Here is an 18012-nt window from a genome sequence, read left to right as displayed (position 1 = left end):
TGTGGTTGTTATGCTTCTTTTTCTACTTTGTTATTGATATGAACTACTTCAGAGATGGATGAATCTAAATAATAGATTGTTGGAATTTGAACATCCAGCCTATAAAGAAGTTAATGATCATTCCAATTCTTGAAGCTTATTTGGGTTTTGTTTATTTGGGTTTTATTTTTGTAGACAGAATTGTAACATCACAGAAAATTAGAGCAACTGTTTGCTCAATTGTGTGTAAATGTGTATATGTATATATATTCTCGCATACACGTATATGTGGTGGTGGTGGTGGTGGTTTAGTTGCTAAGTCGTGTCTGACCCTTGAAACCCGATGGACTGTAGCCTGCCAGGCTCCTCTGTCTATGAGATTCTCCAGGCAAGAATACTAGAGTGGGTTGCCATTTCCTTCTCCAAACATATATGTACTTTGGTGTAAACAAAGTTGGATATACTTTTGAGATTCTGCTTTTTTTAATTTATTAAATTCCTATGTGATTTTCATAGTTGTAAATTTAATGGCTATTCTGCTTTTTCAGGTGGACTCCCATAATTGGACTTTGGTTACTTCTAGCTTTTATTATTATTATGTGTAAATAACAAACATTTTCATGAAACTAGATTATTATCGGACATATAATACATCATCCTCTGTAGCTTGCTAGATGCATTAGTTTTATATAGGGCAGAAAATTTACACATCAGTGAAAATGTAATTATCTTTCTACAGTTTTATTTGCCTCTAAAATACTCATATTTCAGAATAGAGAAGGCTAAATGTAGCATTTTTTCACAAAATCTATATAGAATATGTTAATATTAATGTAAATTAGAATTATAAATTAATTTGTTGAAGATTTTACCCATGTTGTGGTAAAGCTGCACATGGTGTCATTTTTCTTAACAAGCACCAGCTCTCTGCATCAAAGCGGAGGACTAACACACAAACCAAAACAGATACCTTAGGATCTATGTACCCCAAAGTTGCGTACATCAGACATTCAGTCTTAAAGCCTTTGTGTTCTATTTTATTTTTATTTTATATTCCAACAAGCTTACTCGATTTTTTTGTTGTTGTTAATCTTCCAAAGAGTAGAAGCACAGAAGGAAGAGGGAATTACATACATCAAGAAGTGATCACTGACAGACTGATAGCAAGAGAGGTGACAAGGTCACAAAGCAGAGCAATCTGGGCAGAACGGCCTTGTTTACTTGATTAACCCCTAAGGGTGTTGTTCAAGTGGTGTAATTATTATTCGTCTTGAGTTAATTCATCAAGGAAAAAAATCATGTATTTCTTAAAAAATTGTATTGGAGTGTAATTAACATATAATATTACATTAGTTTCAGGTGTAGAACATAATGTTTATTTGTATATATTGGAAAATGATCACCACAGTAAGTCTAGTTAACATACATCACCACAGATAATTACAAAATTAATTTTTCTTTTGATGAGAATTTATAAGATTTCCTCTTAGTAACTTTTAAAAAAATACTGTTTATTTATTTATTTATGACTGTGCTGGGTCTTTGTTGCTATGTGCAGACTTTCTCTAGTTGTGGCCAGCAGGGCCTTCTCTCCAGCTGAGGCTCAAGGGCTTCTCGTTGCTGTGGCTTCTCTTGTTGTGGAGCACTGGGCTCTAGGTGTGCAGGTTTCAGTAGTTGTGACACAGGGGCTTAGTTGCCCCAAGGCATATGGTACCTCCCAGACCAGGGATGAAACTGGTGTCCCCTGCACTGGCAGGCAGATTCTTTACCATTGGACCACCAGGGAAGTCCCGAGACCTGTCCTCTGATATAAGAAGCCTTGTAATTTCTTGTGAATCACTTCTTTGGAGGCAGTACATTTCTTTGTGCATTGTATGGATTGTATGGACATACTGAATTCATCAGATGATGGACATTTTAGTTATTTCTACATGTGAATACGCTGTGACCCAGAAATTCCACTCTGGGTGTATGCCCAAGAAAATGCATATCTATGCATACCAAAACAAATATGTTCAAGAATGTTCAAACAGAAAATTAAGTCATTATGCAGACTAATAAACATGAACTACTCCCTCCCCCAATTATTTTAGAAAACGAAAAGAACAAGCTGTTAATACATGCAACCAAATGGATGAGTCTAAAATTAGTGTTCAGAAAAAACAGACACAAATAAGTGGTTACTATATAATTTCAGTAATACATGTTCAAAATAGGCAAAACTAATTTCTTGCAACTGGGTAGTAGTGAATGAGGATTATTGATTGGGAAGAAGCACACGAAAGCCTACTGGAGTGCTGAAAATGTTCTCTCACTGGATGGTTACGTAGGTATATGCATGCTCAGTTGTGTCCAACTGTTTGCAACCCCATGGAATGTAGCCTGCCAGGCTCCTCTGTCCTTGGAATTGTCCAGGTAAGTCTACTGGAGTGGGGTGCCACTTCCTTCTCCAGGGGATATTCCCAACCCAGGGAACAAACCTGGGTCTTCTGCATTCGCAGGTGGATTCTTTACCATTGTGCCACCTGGGAAGCCCAGACATATGTATGGATATGTATAAATTCACTGACCTGTTCATTTTACACTTGCATACTCCATGTAAATTATACCTCAGTTAAAAATAATTAGGGGAAAGCAATTGTACAAGAGTATTACATTTTGGTTTTAGATGTTAACAGTATGTGTTAGTGACCCTCACACAGCTTTCCACTATTCCTCAAGAGGAGCTACTTCACAATCACTGGCTCTAAACAAAGCTGAAAAAGTATGTGCCAGACTTCCGGAAATTGTCCAAATAGTTAATAATAAAGAAAGACTTAAAAAAAACCAAAAAGCAGTTGACATTGCTCCTATTAATGTAATTACTGTCATTACAGTGAGAAAGAAATTGACATAGGTGAATCACTGGGATTTGTGAAGTTCTCAGATACTTTGGCTTCTACAATTTGTGCATTAGATGAGTGCCTAATTTTAAGTGTAAATACTCTACTACTCCCACAACTTTATTAATATATTTCTCTCCTCTTAAAACTTTCATTGTCGTCTGTAATGGAGGTCTGTATTCTTCTTGGCATAAAAATATTTATAAAATATTGGACCATTTTTGCCTGCAGGTTCAAGTCATTGACAATCCATGGTTTCAGTTCTTCTGGAATCAATTGTTTTAACTATGTTCATTATTGTGGTTTTTTCACTTTTAGCCCATTTTGTTTTTTCAGTGATCATTTGGACTTCTCTTCCTGAATGGCTGAAATGACTAGGTACTATAACCTCAATATCTACAGGCCTCCATTTGGCCGTTTAATTTTTCACATTTATGTTGCAAGTTTTCAAATAGCAAGTAATCCATCTAAAGAATATTTCAAGTCTATAGGCGAGCTGTAATCAAATATTTACTGACGAGATAGTATAACATCTGGGATTTGCTTCAAAATCATTTCATTATTGAAACTGGGTGTAGTTACATGGGGGAATCATGATATAACTTTGAGATTTTGCATGATAAAAATTTTAAAAACTGAAGTACGTCATTATTTCTCTACAGTAGAGTATCATGCTTTCTGGAGTGATTCATTCCAGTTTTGTTGTGTTTTTTTCCTCCCTCACCACTATAATGTAGAAAGTTTTACACACGTGCTCAGTAAAGCATAACCTCTGTAAGTACTTTTATAGGCTCACCCTCTTGAGGTGGAGTACAGTTACTTCTCTGACTCCATTTATCAATTTCTTGAGGAAATCCTCAATTTTCTTGAGGATTTTTCTAACAGATTGATCAGCACAGACTATCATGTTGAATCGTTTAGAAAAGTCATAAGAGCTAGTTGAGTCACTGACCTAAGCTTTATATCTCAAAATGGAATAATGGAAGCTGCTTTTCAGAAGGTTTTTATTGATGGCTGTTATTTTTTTTGACCGTAACTCACACTAAAAAACACATATCATATTGTGATCTAATATATACACAATATTTGTGTGTGTCTGAAGAAAAAGTTTATGAAATAATACACTTTACTGTGATGTAAATTATTTTTCTTTAAAGAATATGTTAGGACCCACTGAATTTATTTATTTCACACTCCTCTATTGATCATACTCTGCAGTTTAGAAAACATTTTAATGTCTAAAACAGACATGTCTTACATATTAATAGTAAACATAATAGTAAACATGCTCTATCCCATTACTAGTGGTGTTAAGATCTAATAAGTTTTTTTTTATAATAAACTACTTGCTGGTATGGATAAGTAATCCCTTCAAAAAACTTGGCACAAGAAGGAATAACCATTGCTGTTAACTGATAACCATTGGGAAATATTTCCAAAGAATATTTTAATAAACTAGTATAATTAAATTAGTAAAAATAATGAAGACCTCTGGCTTTTTTTTTTTTAAGTTGTAGGGTTTATTACCATCTACCCATGATCATTCTAAAGGAGATCAGTCCTGGGTGTTGGTTGGAAGGACTGATGCTAAAACTGAAACTCCAATACTTTGGCCACCTCATGCAAAGAGTCGACTCATTGGAAAAGACTCTGATGCTGGGAGGGATTGGGGGCAGGAGGAGAAGGGGACGACAGAGAATGAGATGGCTGGATGGCATCACCGACTCGATGGACATGAATTTGAGTGAACTCCTGGAGTTGGTGATGGGAGGCCTGGTGTGCTGTGATTCATGGGGTCGCAAAGAGTCGTACACGACTGAGCGACTGAACTGAATTGACCTCTGATCATGCTGCCTGTTTAAAGAGATGTTACCTGGGTGGCGGAGGCAATAGGCCAGTCTCTGCCCTAAACAGACATGGTAACCAACCTGAGTCACATAAAGGTGGTTTCTTCTTTTAACTACTAATTACCTCAAATTCATTTGGCTTGATTTTCTTTTTAAAAAAAACAAGTTCAAGGTAGTAATTTATTTTTTTTATTTTTTTTAAGGGTAGTAATTTATAAATGCACTACTTTTACCTTTGGGCAAGAAAATCTGACAGCTGGAGATCTAACCAAACTGGGAGCCTGAGGCTTGTTATGTTCCTTTATCAGTGTGACTCTGAGAGCTGAGACCTGCTGGTTCTTTGAAACAGTGCTGTGTCTGACGGAGCTTATGATAAATGTTGTCTCTGTAGGTGACTTACTGAAACAGGAAGTCTTCATGCAGTGGGTTTTATGCGTAGCTTCACATCTAGGACTGCTGCTTCAAAAGAGCTGAGTTTGGATGGAAAGCTCCCCAAACTACTATGTAATGCAGTTTCTCTTACACTAACAATAAAAAAAGCCGTAACCAGGAAGTGACCTCGGAAAGTGTTGTGGATTTTGTGCAGCCACTAAAACCTTTGGCTGCTTGGGATTATGCCATCTCACCAGTGGTGTTTTTCTGTTCGTTAAACTGCCTGCCTACCTCACAGTTATTCATATATCATTCATGTACTAATATGTAGATAATTACATATATATATATAATTTTTTAAGCTGAAGCAGTCATTCGTTTTAAGTGGGCAGGATTGTAAACTTCTGTCTTTGTAATTCTTTCAGAACAAAATTTTTTTATATCATCGAGTGGCTTGGTGTTTGTCTAGCCTTCCACTTGACTGTGTTTTGTATTGACCTCTTCAGTCTTTTATTTTTTATATTTTTGGCTTCATGTGACTTGTGGGATCTTAGTTCAAGGACCAGGGAGTGAACCTGGGCCATGACAGTGAAAGCACCAAGTCCTAACCACCAGATCTCCAGAGAATCCCCATGACCCAGGTAGCACTAGTGGTAAAGAACCTGCCTGCCAATGCAGAGACACGAGAGACGTGGATGGGTTCGATCCCTGGGTTGGGAACATTCTGTGGGGAGGGCACAGCAACCCACTCCAGTAATTTTGCCTGGAGAATCTCATTTACAGGGGAGCCTTCCTCTGTCTGAAGCGGGCTACAGTCCTTAGGGTCAAAAAGAGTCAAACTGAAGCAACTCCTCATGCACACACTTCAGTCTTAATGATACCCCCTGGCAAACTAATTCATTTGAATGATGCATAGCTCAGCAGAATTACCTAGTCACTTCCAAGGCCTCTTAGGAATAAAGATAATCGCTTTGTAAGAGGGTGATGTGTTCAGTTTTTTGTTTTTGTTTTTTTTTAAATAAGTAGAGAAAATAAAACAAAAGCAAGACTAGCATTCTGTGATACATCACCTGTTGTGTTTGGTGTTACATAGGCTGTCATTTATTATACTTCTCTGATAATATTCCTTTATACAAATACAGAAATTGAAGCTGAAAGGTGTTTCGTAATTTGTCTGTTTCTTTTGCGTTTAACGAGAACTTGGAGGAAGGCACTGTGGTAGAGTGAGATGAACGTTGCTTACCCTCCTGGTTTCCTCTCTGTTTTCCTCTAATTAGAGTAGCAACTTTCACCTTTCTCTTTTCCCTCTCTCTCATGTTTATATGTAATCCAAAGGTTGCTAGTTGTTTCTTAAATGTCTTGATTCTAAATCCTATTTTTTAAAGTTATCTTCCAGGAATTATTGCATCATACCTGCAACAATAATAGAAGTAATAAAAATTAGGAATGGCAAGCCACTACAGTACTCTTGCCTAGAAAAAGCCCATGGATGGAGGAGCCTGGTAGGCTGCAGTCAGTGGGGTCGCTAAGGGTCAGACACGACTGAGCGACTTCACTTTCACTTTTCACTTTCACATATTGGAGAAGGAAATGGCAACCCACTCCAGTGTTCTTGCCTGGGGAATCCCAGGGACGGGGGAGCCTGGTGGGCTTCCATCTATGGGGTCACACAGAGTCGGACACGACTGAAGTGACTTAGCAGCAGCAGCAGCAGCAAGTATCTGTTACCTACTATATATCAGATCTTTGTTGTTAGGAATAAAAAGATGAGTGGAATATCACTGTCTGACTGACTTCACTCTGTATAATAGGCTCTAGGTTCATCCACCTCATTAGAACTGACTCAGATGCATTCCATTTTATGGCTGAGTAATATTCCATTGTATATATATACCACAGCTTCTTTATCCACTCATCTGTCAATGGATATCTAGGTTGCTTCCATGTTCTAGCTATTGTAAATAGTGCTGCAGTGACCTTTGGAGTACATGTGTCTTTTTCAATTCTGGTTTCCTCAGGGTATATGCCTACGAGTGGGATTGCTGAGTGGTATGGTGATTTTATACCTAATTTTTAAAAGAAATCTCCATACTCTCTTCCATAGTGACTGTATCAATTTACACAGAAAAGGGATTTTTTTTTTTAAGGTATAAAAGCCACAAGGAACAGCAACAACAACAACAAAATGGGAAAGAAGGTTAAAAATAGGTGCGAAATGGTACCAGAATTCTAGAAGCTAGAAAGCAGTTGTAACTAATTTAGCAGTCTGGAGAAAGCTGAATGATTTGAAGGGTAGGCCAGTTTGTAACATATAAACACCAGATATCTTCAAGAACTGAAGACATTTGGAAGTTTCAGAAAGTTGGGATGCAGAAGGAGCTAAAAACAAGAGTAGCTGCAAGTCCATATGTATTTTTGGGTTTCCCCAGTGGTTCAACAGTAAAGAATCCTGCAGTGCAGGAGACTCGGGTTTGATCCCTGGGTTGGAAAGATTCCCTGGAGGAAGAAATGGCAACCCACTCCAGTATTCTTGCCTGGAGAATCCCATGGACAGAGGAGCCTGGCAGGCTACAGTCCATGGGGTCGCAAAGAGTCAGACACGACTGCAGTGGCTGAGCACGCACACACACACATATATACACGTACATACATGTATGGAGCAGTTGCATCGCCACATCCCCTCCTTCCCTGGCCTCACCTGGCAGCTACTCTTTTCCACCTTCACAGGAGTTGGAAAGGTCACACTATGGAAAGTAAACAACTGTGAAAACTGGACTGCCCAACTGAACACAGGGAAAATGAGGAAAAGATTCCTTACTGATTGGTGGGGCCTCCTAGGTGGAAAAAGCAGATCTATAAGCTCATGCTTTTTTTTTTTTTTAAGAAAACTGCACAATTTATATAATATAGTGAGTTTGTTTAATTATTTAAAAAAAAAAAAAAAAAAGAAGATTTTCCCCAAATCTTCAAAACAAGTGAGGATTTAGGAAAAGTATGCCCACCTCAGAATAAGAAGCTGGCCTTCCAGGTTATTCACACTCTGTCTGTAGTCTGATTTTTCTGGCTTTGTTTCTCACCATTCTCCCCGCTATACTGGCTTCTCTCATATTGGCCCACTCAGTTGATCACGTTCTCTGCATTTTCTGTCGTTTCTCCACCTCACTGTTAGTATTGTTTTAGAGAAATGCCTTTTACCCTCTCCTGCTTGTTCTCAGTGTCTCGCCTCAAGTGCTGCTTACGGCCCAGATGCTTGACTCTCCCTCATCTGCGTCATCTACTGACTTGTTCATATTTCCTTTGTACCCTTATCACTTTGTGTGATTTATTTAATAAACTTTGACCCATGTGCAAAGTCTTGGTGTCAGGATCCAGAGTACAGTCTCTGAATGGTAACCTGTGAATCCTCTTTAATGTTGTTTGCAGACAGAAATTACTCCTAACTCCATGTACTCTTCTCCACACAAAGGTGCTGGGAAAACTGATGACAGTATCACAAGTATAACAGGGTAGTTTGCAATGGGTCGTCTATTGTCTAGAGCTTGTTAAAAATAACCAGTATTGTAAGCAGCCTTATGCTCCCCAAATGTAAGATTTTTATTATCAAAATAAACTATATTATATAAAATTAGAAACAGTCATTTAATACCTTAGTGTACATCTCTTTGTGTCCTTTTCCATGCATATATTCAACTGTCTTGTATATAAAGATAACATTTACCTCTGTGTATTACGTAAAAAATAGTCATACTGTGCGTACCTACAACTTTTAGTTAAGGTTTTGAGTATCTGAAATAAGCAAAACATGATTCAAGCACCATAGGACATTGACAAAACCATTAAATAAAATCGCTACTCTCAAGATGTTTGTAGTCTAGCTGACTAAAATGGGACAAAAATAAGAAACAATGTGAAGTCCAGTGCAGTGGCTGAGCTATATGGTATATACGAAGCACTCAGAAGGAAATCACATTAGCCTCCAAGGATCAGAGGAGTTGAAGTGAAGGTAGAGATGAAGGTAGCTAAGTACCTGGCATGTAATGTGGGTTCAACCAACTGGTGGTTGTTGCTCTTACATTCATGCTAGGTTCTGATTCTAGGTATCTAGTATAGAAGAATATTGATTCCATTTCTACAGGTAGAGAAGTTGAGAGGGAAAAGGGTTAAACCTTCAGGAAGAACTTTGAGTAGTTTCAGTGTTGTCCTGGTGGAGAGCTGTGGCTGCACATAGTAAAGGTGTAGAGCTCGAGTGCTGGTGAAGGGTCAGAACAGCTTTGAGAATCCTCTGAGAGACAGCAGATGAGTCTCACACAGAGAGACGCAGGCTGTAATAGGTTTTATTTCACACTGTCCTTTATGCCAACTAAGGTTGACACTAAATACCATGACAAAAAAATATAAAAGCCTTATTTGTCAGTGATTAGAAATATGAGGTTTTGTGTTTATTGTGACAAGAATTAAAATCTCTCCATCTTTGTAATTCTGGCGTCTCTTCTTCTTGAGTTGCCTTGTAACTTAATAGTTGGGAAATACTAAATAACAAAATGTACATGTGACAGAGAGAAATTTGTTTTCTTTAAAATAAAGGATTCTCATGTCTAACTTAAATTTTCAAATTCTCAAGCTGTTTTTGTTCTTGTCCTGCTGGGTCTCATTATCTCTGTTTAGCTTTTCACTTACAAATCATGTTTCATATATGTGAACAGCATTGGGAATGTGACCTTTCTCATGACCCTGTAAGCTAAGATTTTGCTTTGCATTTCCCAGAATAATTGTCACTAAAACATATACATTCTGCTTTTCCCCTAGGTAAAAATCTCTACACCAATGAATATGTAGCTATCAAACTGGTGAGTAGAATCTATATTTGTGGTAATGATGTTTTAGTGCTCTCACCCTTCACATATCTTTTTACAGGAAATAATTGAAAGTGTTCATAAAAATACTAATTTTTTTCCTTGCATATAATACCACACAGTCATTTCCTTCTAATATATATAGTGTTACAGTGATGAATCACTGTATACTGTGAAACACTGTGCAGTTAGAAGATGCTAACTATAGTGTTAGCAATGATGAATCCAAAAAGTTAATTAAAAATATCTAGAAGGAGAAAAAATCCTAGTAATTTCTGTAAACTTTGTACCTTTCACTGTGCTATTTTTATTTAACATTTTCTTATTCCTAAATATGACTGATCCATTTAAAAAATAAAAGATATTTATCAATATACTTCCAAATCTGATCATCTAATCATTGCCTTAAAAAGATGTCAAACATGGAAAACACATCATATGCTCAGATTTGAAGCAAAGAGTTCAGTTATTTTTGTCAGTGCTAGTCTTATGAATAATTAATCTAGTCATTGAAAATAACATCCTGTTAAAGAATAATTCTGTTGTTTTTAGGGGTTAATATTTTTAGAAGAGACATTTCTTTAGCCTGTATTTAAGGATTGATACTAAACCACTTCTAGCCATATGAAATGCTTTGTATAACTAGTTTCTATATAAATAGAAAGCTGTATAAATATTGTCCTTCTAATAAATCCTAGTATGTTTCCCAGGATCCGCAGGTGGTTTGGCACTCTTAGTTGGAAGGCAGAGGCATTAATAGTTGAGGAAGTTTCCTGTGGTAATCACTGTTTTTTCTAATGAATTGCACCTACCACATCCACACTTTCTTTGTGGTTGGTCCTTTTCTCTCCTTAAGTTTGTTTGTGGAGGAGTTAGAGTTGTCCTGTGAAGAACTGATAGTCATCAGAGTGGTTTCTCTACAAAGAGGTGGACAGGGAGCAGGTATGAGAGCAGATAGCTGCTAGGGAACCAAGTATTTCCTTTTGTTTGTTGACTTGGAACTTTTGTTGGCAAAATGAGAGGAGGAAGAGAGAGAATGCATGTAACAATGCAGACCAGATATTTTCCTCAGATTAAGTATCAAAGGATTAGCCATATATTTTTACTTATGGGAATTTAATTATTCTGTAAAACTATTCTCTAGTTCATCTCTTTTTTTTACTTTTTCTGTTTTATTATTTTGCTAAGTTAGAATAATTTTGATTCTTTGGAACTAGTAATAGGAAGAAGCAGCCCCCTAAAACACTTTAAAATGTTGCCTCAATATGTATGTTTATAATTGTCCCCTTACTTATCAAGACTTCTGGTAGGCACAGCTTTTTCTATCTAGATTTCTCCTTCTCGGCTCATACTAGTTAGCCTGTTTAGATAAGCTTGCATAACATATTATTGACATGACTGACCATTGCGTTTCACTTACATTTTATTAAAGTTTTATTCTTCATATGGCCAAGAGTTAAAGCCAAATAGACTTCATGTTATCTGCTATGATATGCCTCAGTCCCTCAGTCTCTTTCAAATAAATCTTAAATAGAGGCTTTTTAAAGGATAACAGTCTTGTCTGTGGGCCTCCTCTCTTGCTCTGGGGCTGTGTTTTCTGTGGGAGATATGATGGCAGTAATTGAGCTCTCTTCACTGTAACAGCAAAATTTGCCTTAAGCATTACAGTCTTAGCAGGTAGCCGTCTGCTGTTGGTTTAGGGTTTCAGGCGGGCCTGTGTTCTCCGGAACAACCGTGATTCTGGCAGATGGCCAGTCCTCTGTAGAGATGTCATCAGCATCTCACACAGAAATACAAGGAAGTCCTGCTCGTGGTACTTCAGTTCTACTTTGTTTGACTCTTCCTTGTAGGCTCCCGTTTCTTGGATTTCTAGGAACAGTTTAAAAAAAATCAGATACAGTGTAAACAAACTTGTGTAATGAATCCCTCCTTTACCCTTATCAGCCATTTTGTCAGGGATTTTCTAACAGTTGTTTAAAAAGTTTTCTCTCTATGTTGCTAATCCCACTGCCTTTCACAATCTGGAGATTGTTTGCAGTATCCTTTATTCATAGTGCTTTCAGAAGAGCACTTGATGCTCCAGTTGGCTGAGCAGGCTGCAACTATGTGCTGAAGGGGTTGGCTGAAGAGTGTAAATCCTTCTGTCTGTGATAAAAAGCCACTCATGTCTGAATATATGTGATGTGTACACCCACTTTCAGCCCTGTAGCTCTAAAGAGTTAACTTACTTTTCCAAGATCAGGTTGAATATTTCCTATTAATGTTTCCAATATAAAATTTGAGAATATTGTGTTTGAAGAAGGAGCTGTGTTTTTTTTTAAATTCATTGACTCTTGTGGTTTGTCAAAATTCAAGACTGTTTCTGCAGAAAGAACACTCATGTTTCTAGTGTTTAGATCAACCTCTGGCCCCATACAAATTTGTCATCACTGATTCTCTTGGTTTCTTATAAATTATTAATGATTTTGCTAAAAGACAGATTCTGTGATTGGCTGCTTTGGGGGTGATATATTAGAAGATCTAACACTAAATGGACACTCTCTATCTGAGGAGATAAATGAATAAGGACTGCTGTGACTCTGCAGTATAATTAGTCTTCTGTACATTTTTTGGGACCACAGGAATCTTGAGAAACTCGAAGACCAGCTCTGATGTTTCCTGATTTTGCAATCAAAGAAGTGTATGAGTTCTTTCGCAGAGCTCCTTAGGGCTTTGAAATATTCCAGTCTACCTGAATTGATTTAGATAAAGCTTTCTTAGAAGCAAAGGGACAGACTAGATAACTTCAAAGGAAAGGTCTGAATTCTGTAATTTATGGAGTCTATATTTTTTTTAAATGCAGAAAACTTCAGGTGGGTTCAGGAAGAGCCTTCAAAGGTGATCAGAGAACTTAAAAATAGGACCAGTGAGGAAAGTTTAAAAAATCTGAAATTACTTTGCCTGAATAAAGGAAGTCTAGGAAATGATTGAAGAGCTTTGTTATTTGAAGATAGCTGTTACAGTATTCACAGGTTAGTCAGGAGCTGTCTTATCTTTGTTACTGAGGACATAGGAGAAATAGGCTGAAGTTTCAGTGTTGGAGATGACAGTTACATATAAAGATCTTCCAAACTATGAAACTTGTTAGACACAAGCGTGAATTATCAAGGGAAGCTGAGGAGCTCAAAGGAGACTTTGAGCCTATCTTAAAAATAGGACAAGCAATCATTCAATGAGGAGAGGACAGTTTTTTTCAGCAAATGGCATTGAGGAAACTGGAGATCCACATGCAGTGAAGTGAGACCCTTTACGTCATACACCAAAATTAATTAAGAATGGATCAAAGAAACGTAACAGCCAAAACTATAAATCTCTTGGAAGAAAGCTTAGGGGAAAAGCTTCATAGCATTAGATTTGGCAGTTCTTTTTTGGATGTAACACAAAAAGCATAAGCAAGAAAAGTTAGGTTGGACTTTATCAAAATTAAAAACTTGTGCATCAGAAGACTCTGAACAGTGAAGAACCCATGGAATGGGAAGAAATATTTGAAAGTTATATAAGGAATTGGTTCTCGAATTAACCATTTTTAGTTTTACAGTTTGTTGACATTAAGTACATTCACATTGGTGTGCTCCCATCACTATCATCCATCTCTGAAATTTTTTTCACCTTCCTTAACTAAAATTCTGTGCTCATTGAACACCAGCAGCGTTCCCCACCTCTCCCCCCATCACACTCCTGGCAGTTGCCATTCAACTTTCTGTCTATGAATTTGACTACCTTAGGTAGAAGCATTCAGTGTTTGTCCTTTTGAGTTTGGCTTACTTCACTTAGCATGCTGTCCCCAAGTTTCATCCATTTTGCAGCATGTGTCAGAATGGCTTTTCTTCTTATGGCTGAATAATATGCCATCACACGTGCGGAACAAAATGCACCACATTTTATTTATCCATCCATTTGTTGATGTTTGGGTTGCTTTCGCCTTTTGCCTTTTGTGAATTATATTACAGTGAACGTGGGTCTACAAATGCCAGTTTGAGTCGGCATTTTCAGTTCTTTTGGGTACATATTTAGAAGCAGAATTGCTGGATCATGTGGTACTTCTATATTTAACTTTTTGAGAAATTACTATACTGCTTTCTTTAGTAACTATACTATTTTACATTCCCACGAGCAGTACACACGGATTCCAGTTTCTCCACATGCTCACCAACACTTGTTTGTTGTCTGTGTTTTTAATAATAGTCATCCTAATGGATATACAGATGTATCTTTCAGAGTGATGTTTGATTTTTCTGGTTAACTAGTTGCCTGTATGCTGTTAATTCAGAATGATTGATTAGCCAACCAATTCTTGAAGTTTGGTGTAGAGCAAAATGTGGTAGTGTGGCTGCTTTATCTTTGGGCTACTTAGTAAATTCTATTTTTAAAAGCTTGAACACCATCCTAATTAAAGCTACATGTCTTAGGTGCACTTGTAGTCTGTAATTCTCTTCAGTGTAAAATTAATACACGTAACACTGTTCCTACAGCTTTATTCATAATATCGAAAATTGAAAACAGTTCAGATGTTCAGACATATGATTTGCGTGTATGTAAACACACACACACAATAATATACAGTTTTACTGACTGCTATGGAATGGTATGATCACATTGTTGAATTTAAAGGCATGGTCAGTTCAGTTCAGTCGCTCAGTCGTGTCCGACTCTTTGCAACCCCATGAATCACAGCATACCAGGCCTCCCTGTCCATCACCAACTCCCAGAGTTCACTCAAACTCACCTCCATTGAGTCGGTGATGCCATCCAGCCATCTCATTCTCTGTCGTCCCCTTCCCCTCCTGCCCCCAATCCCTCCCAGCATCAGAGTCTTTTCCAGTGAGTCAGTTCTTCGCATGAGGTGGCCAAAGTATTGGAGCTTCAGCTTTAGCATCAGTCCTTCCAATGAACACCCAGGACTGATCTGAATGTTTAGTTCAGTCCAGTCGCTCAGTCTTGTCCGACTCTCTGTGACCCCTTGAACCACAGCACGCCAGGCCTCCCTTACCATCACCAACTCCTGGAGTTCACTCAAACTCATGTCCATTGAGTCAGTGATGCCATCCAGCCATCTCATTCTCTCTCGTCCCCATCTCCTCCCACCCCCAATCCCTCCTAGCATCAGAGTCTTTTCCAGTGAGTCAACTCGTCGCATGAGGTGGCCAAAGTATTGGAGTTTCAGCTTTAGCATCAGTCCTTCCAATGAACACCCAGTACTGATCTCCTCTAGAATGGACTGGTTGGATCTCCTTGCAGTCCAAGGGACTCTCAAGAGTCTTCTCCAGCACCACAGTTCAAAAGCATCAATTCTTCGGCGATCAGCTTTCTTCACAGTCCAACTCTCACATCCATACATGACCACGGGAAAAACCATAGCCTTGACTAGACAGACCTTGGTTGGCAAAGTAATGTCTCTGCTTTTTAATATGCTATCTAGGTTGGTCATAACTTTCCTTCCAAGGAGTAAGCGTCTTTTAATTTCGTGGCTGCAATCAGCATCTGCAGTGATTTTGGAGCCCAAAAAAATAAAGTCTGACACTGTTTCCACTGTTTCCCCATCTATTTCCCATGAAGTGATGGGACCAGATGCCATGATCTTTGTTTTCTGAATGTTGAGCTTCAAGCCAAACTTTTCACTCTCCTCTTTCACTTTCATCAAGAGGCTTTTGAGTTCCTCTTCACTTTCTGCCATAAGGGTGGTGTCATCTGCATATCTGAGGTTATTGATATTTCTCCCGGCAATCTTGATTCCAGCTTGTGCTTCTTCCAGCCCAGCGTTCCTCATGATGTACTCTGCATAGAAGTTAAATAAGCAGGGTGACAATATACAACCTTGACGTACTCCTTTTCCTATTTGGAACCAGTCTGTTGTTCCATGACCAGTTCAGAACACCAAATATAGTGTGCTCTCATTTATTTAAAATACATTTTGAGTCTATAATATATATATAAATATATGTATAAATAAATATTTGGAAAAACATTCACCTAAATGTTAATAGGGCTTCTCTTTTAAATGGTGGAGTCTTGGGGTATTTTTACCTTCTTTCTAATTTTTGTGTAAGTGAATTTTTTTCCTGAGCATATATCATTTTTCCTAAAATAATAAAACTATTTACTGCCCCAAATTCATAATAAAATAAGCAGGAAATACATGCTGCTGCTGCTGCTGCTAAGTCACTTCAGTCGTGTCCGACTCTGGGCAACCTCATAGACGGCAGCCCACCAGGCTCCTCCATCCCTGGGATTCTCCAGGCAAGAACACTGGAGAGGGTTGCCATTTCCTTCTCCAGTGCATGAAAGTCAAAAGTGAAAGTGAAGTCTCTCAGTCGTGTCCGACCCTCAGCAACCCCATGGACTGCAGCCTTCCAGGCTCCTCTGTCCATGGGATTTTTCAGGCAAGAGTACTGGAGTGGGGTGCCATTGCCTTCTCCGAAATACATGCTAGTATTTCATTAAAAGGTGTGACATATGGTTTCCTAGGAGAAGATATTTCAGGAGAATACTTCATGATGAGAGAGCTATCCTTGAGTGGTGTATCATACAGTGTATTTTTATTTAAATATCCATTACAGAGATTGTGTATAATTCAACTTCATCTTCCCCTAGATGTACTTTCAAAGGGAAATTGTGGTAAGAAAATGCTATCATATATGAATATCATCGCTAAAATATTAAGTGGTCTTAACCCTGATTTACTCTGAAAACCTAGGAATGGAAAAACTGTCAAATCTGATCATGATTTCTTTTCTTGGGTTTCAGGAACCAATAAAATCACGTGCTCCACAGCTTCATTTAGAGTACAGGTTTTATAAGCAGCTTGGCAGTGCAGGTAAGTCAATATTTTCTCCATTTATTTAGCATATAGCTTAGCTGGAAGCCCTAAAATATGTAAATTTTCTTGTCTATCCTTTTTGCCAAACCATATGTCTCCCCTGCGTACTGGATAGGTAAATACACATAGTCAACTGAAAAGCTGCTTACTCTGTGGCATCTGGAAGGGCAGTTGAGTTGATTGGGGGTCTGTGATGCCATGACTGCCCACAAACCAACCTCTGAATGCTTTCATCTACCTGAAATACACATGGTATGAAGTTTTGCTTTTTGGTAGTTTATCCATTGTCTTTTCTTTTCCTCTGTGTATACAGAAAGAAAGGAGGAGGTATTGGTAATTTTCAAACTGCTTTCACCACACTGAGAGTACATATCCATCTTAAAGACATATGCTAAGATATATCTCTGAAATACCTTAACAGTGTCACTTTATCTATTGTTCTCACCAATTTGGAAGACCTATCTATATGATTGTAATAATCCTTTGAGGATTTTAAGAAATTAAGTTTATAATTTTTAAAGACATTCCTGTGTTTTACCTAAAATCTCAAATTTCTGAAATACCTTACCGGCTTCCAGAAAAATATACTGACTAAGCAAATGTAACCATCCCTAAGGAGGTTGAACCCACAGGATACGTATTGCAGAAGATGAACTCCTTCAGTGCTAGTTTCATTATTTGACATTAACAGACATTGCTCTGCTTTATGCTTCTTCAGTGTGACAGTTGTGTTTTTGTGTGTGTGTGTGAATGACTGAAACTTTCAAGTGCCATTACTGAAGGTACTATTGAAGGAATATTGGATTTCATTTCCTAAAATATATAGAATTATACAAGAGCCACTGGGCTTTATTCAAGTCGTCTTATATACCCTGACCATGGCAATAATCAACCATGGTCGTAACCTAGGGAGGCCAGGATGAGCATTTGTCTTTAACTGAACCTAACATGAGTTCTTGCAGACAGCTCAAAGGTATTCATCTCACCTGTACACGCTGCCTCTCCACTGTTCACCTGCAAGTCTTCTTTTAAGCTCCATGTCTTCAGTTCCTTCAGTTTTTGCATTGTGTGATTAACAGACACTTTGCTGTCATTGCTCCTGTAGCAAGTATGAGTGTACACATGTACACACTCCTCGTTTTATGATGTTCCTCTTAAATGAGCCTCATAAAACAGCACCAGTAACTGTGGATTTGGGGGCAGTGGGATTGTTTGTCTTTCGT

The 18012-nt window shown here is 38.0% G+C and overlaps 1 protein-coding gene across 4 annotated transcripts in view; it reads left to right on the top strand.

Annotated features, from left to right (window-relative positions):
* CSNK1G1 (casein kinase 1 gamma 1) overlaps nucleotides 1–18012 on the top strand; it is a 161433-nt gene that overhangs the window by 64512 nt on the left and 78909 nt on the right. For all 4 annotated transcript variants that reach the window (XM_088839688.1, XM_055437367.2, XM_088839687.1 and 1 more), the window contains exons 3-4: nucleotides 9887–9927; nucleotides 16717–16786. In XM_088839688.1, coding sequence (XP_088695814.1) covers nucleotides 9887–9927; nucleotides 16717–16786 — 111 coding nt within the window. The remainder of the gene's footprint in view (nucleotides 1–9886; nucleotides 9928–16716; nucleotides 16787–18012) is intronic.

This window comes from Moschus berezovskii, chromosome 9 (genome assembly GCF_049115385.1).
Source record: "Moschus berezovskii isolate FMDL1 chromosome 9, NW_MosBer_1.0, whole genome shotgun sequence".
In the NCBI taxonomy this organism is placed as follows: Eukaryota; Metazoa; Chordata; class Mammalia; order Artiodactyla; family Moschidae; genus Moschus; species Moschus berezovskii.
The sequence above is the reverse complement of the archived record's forward strand: the minus strand, read 5'-3'. Positions and strand labels throughout refer to the sequence as shown.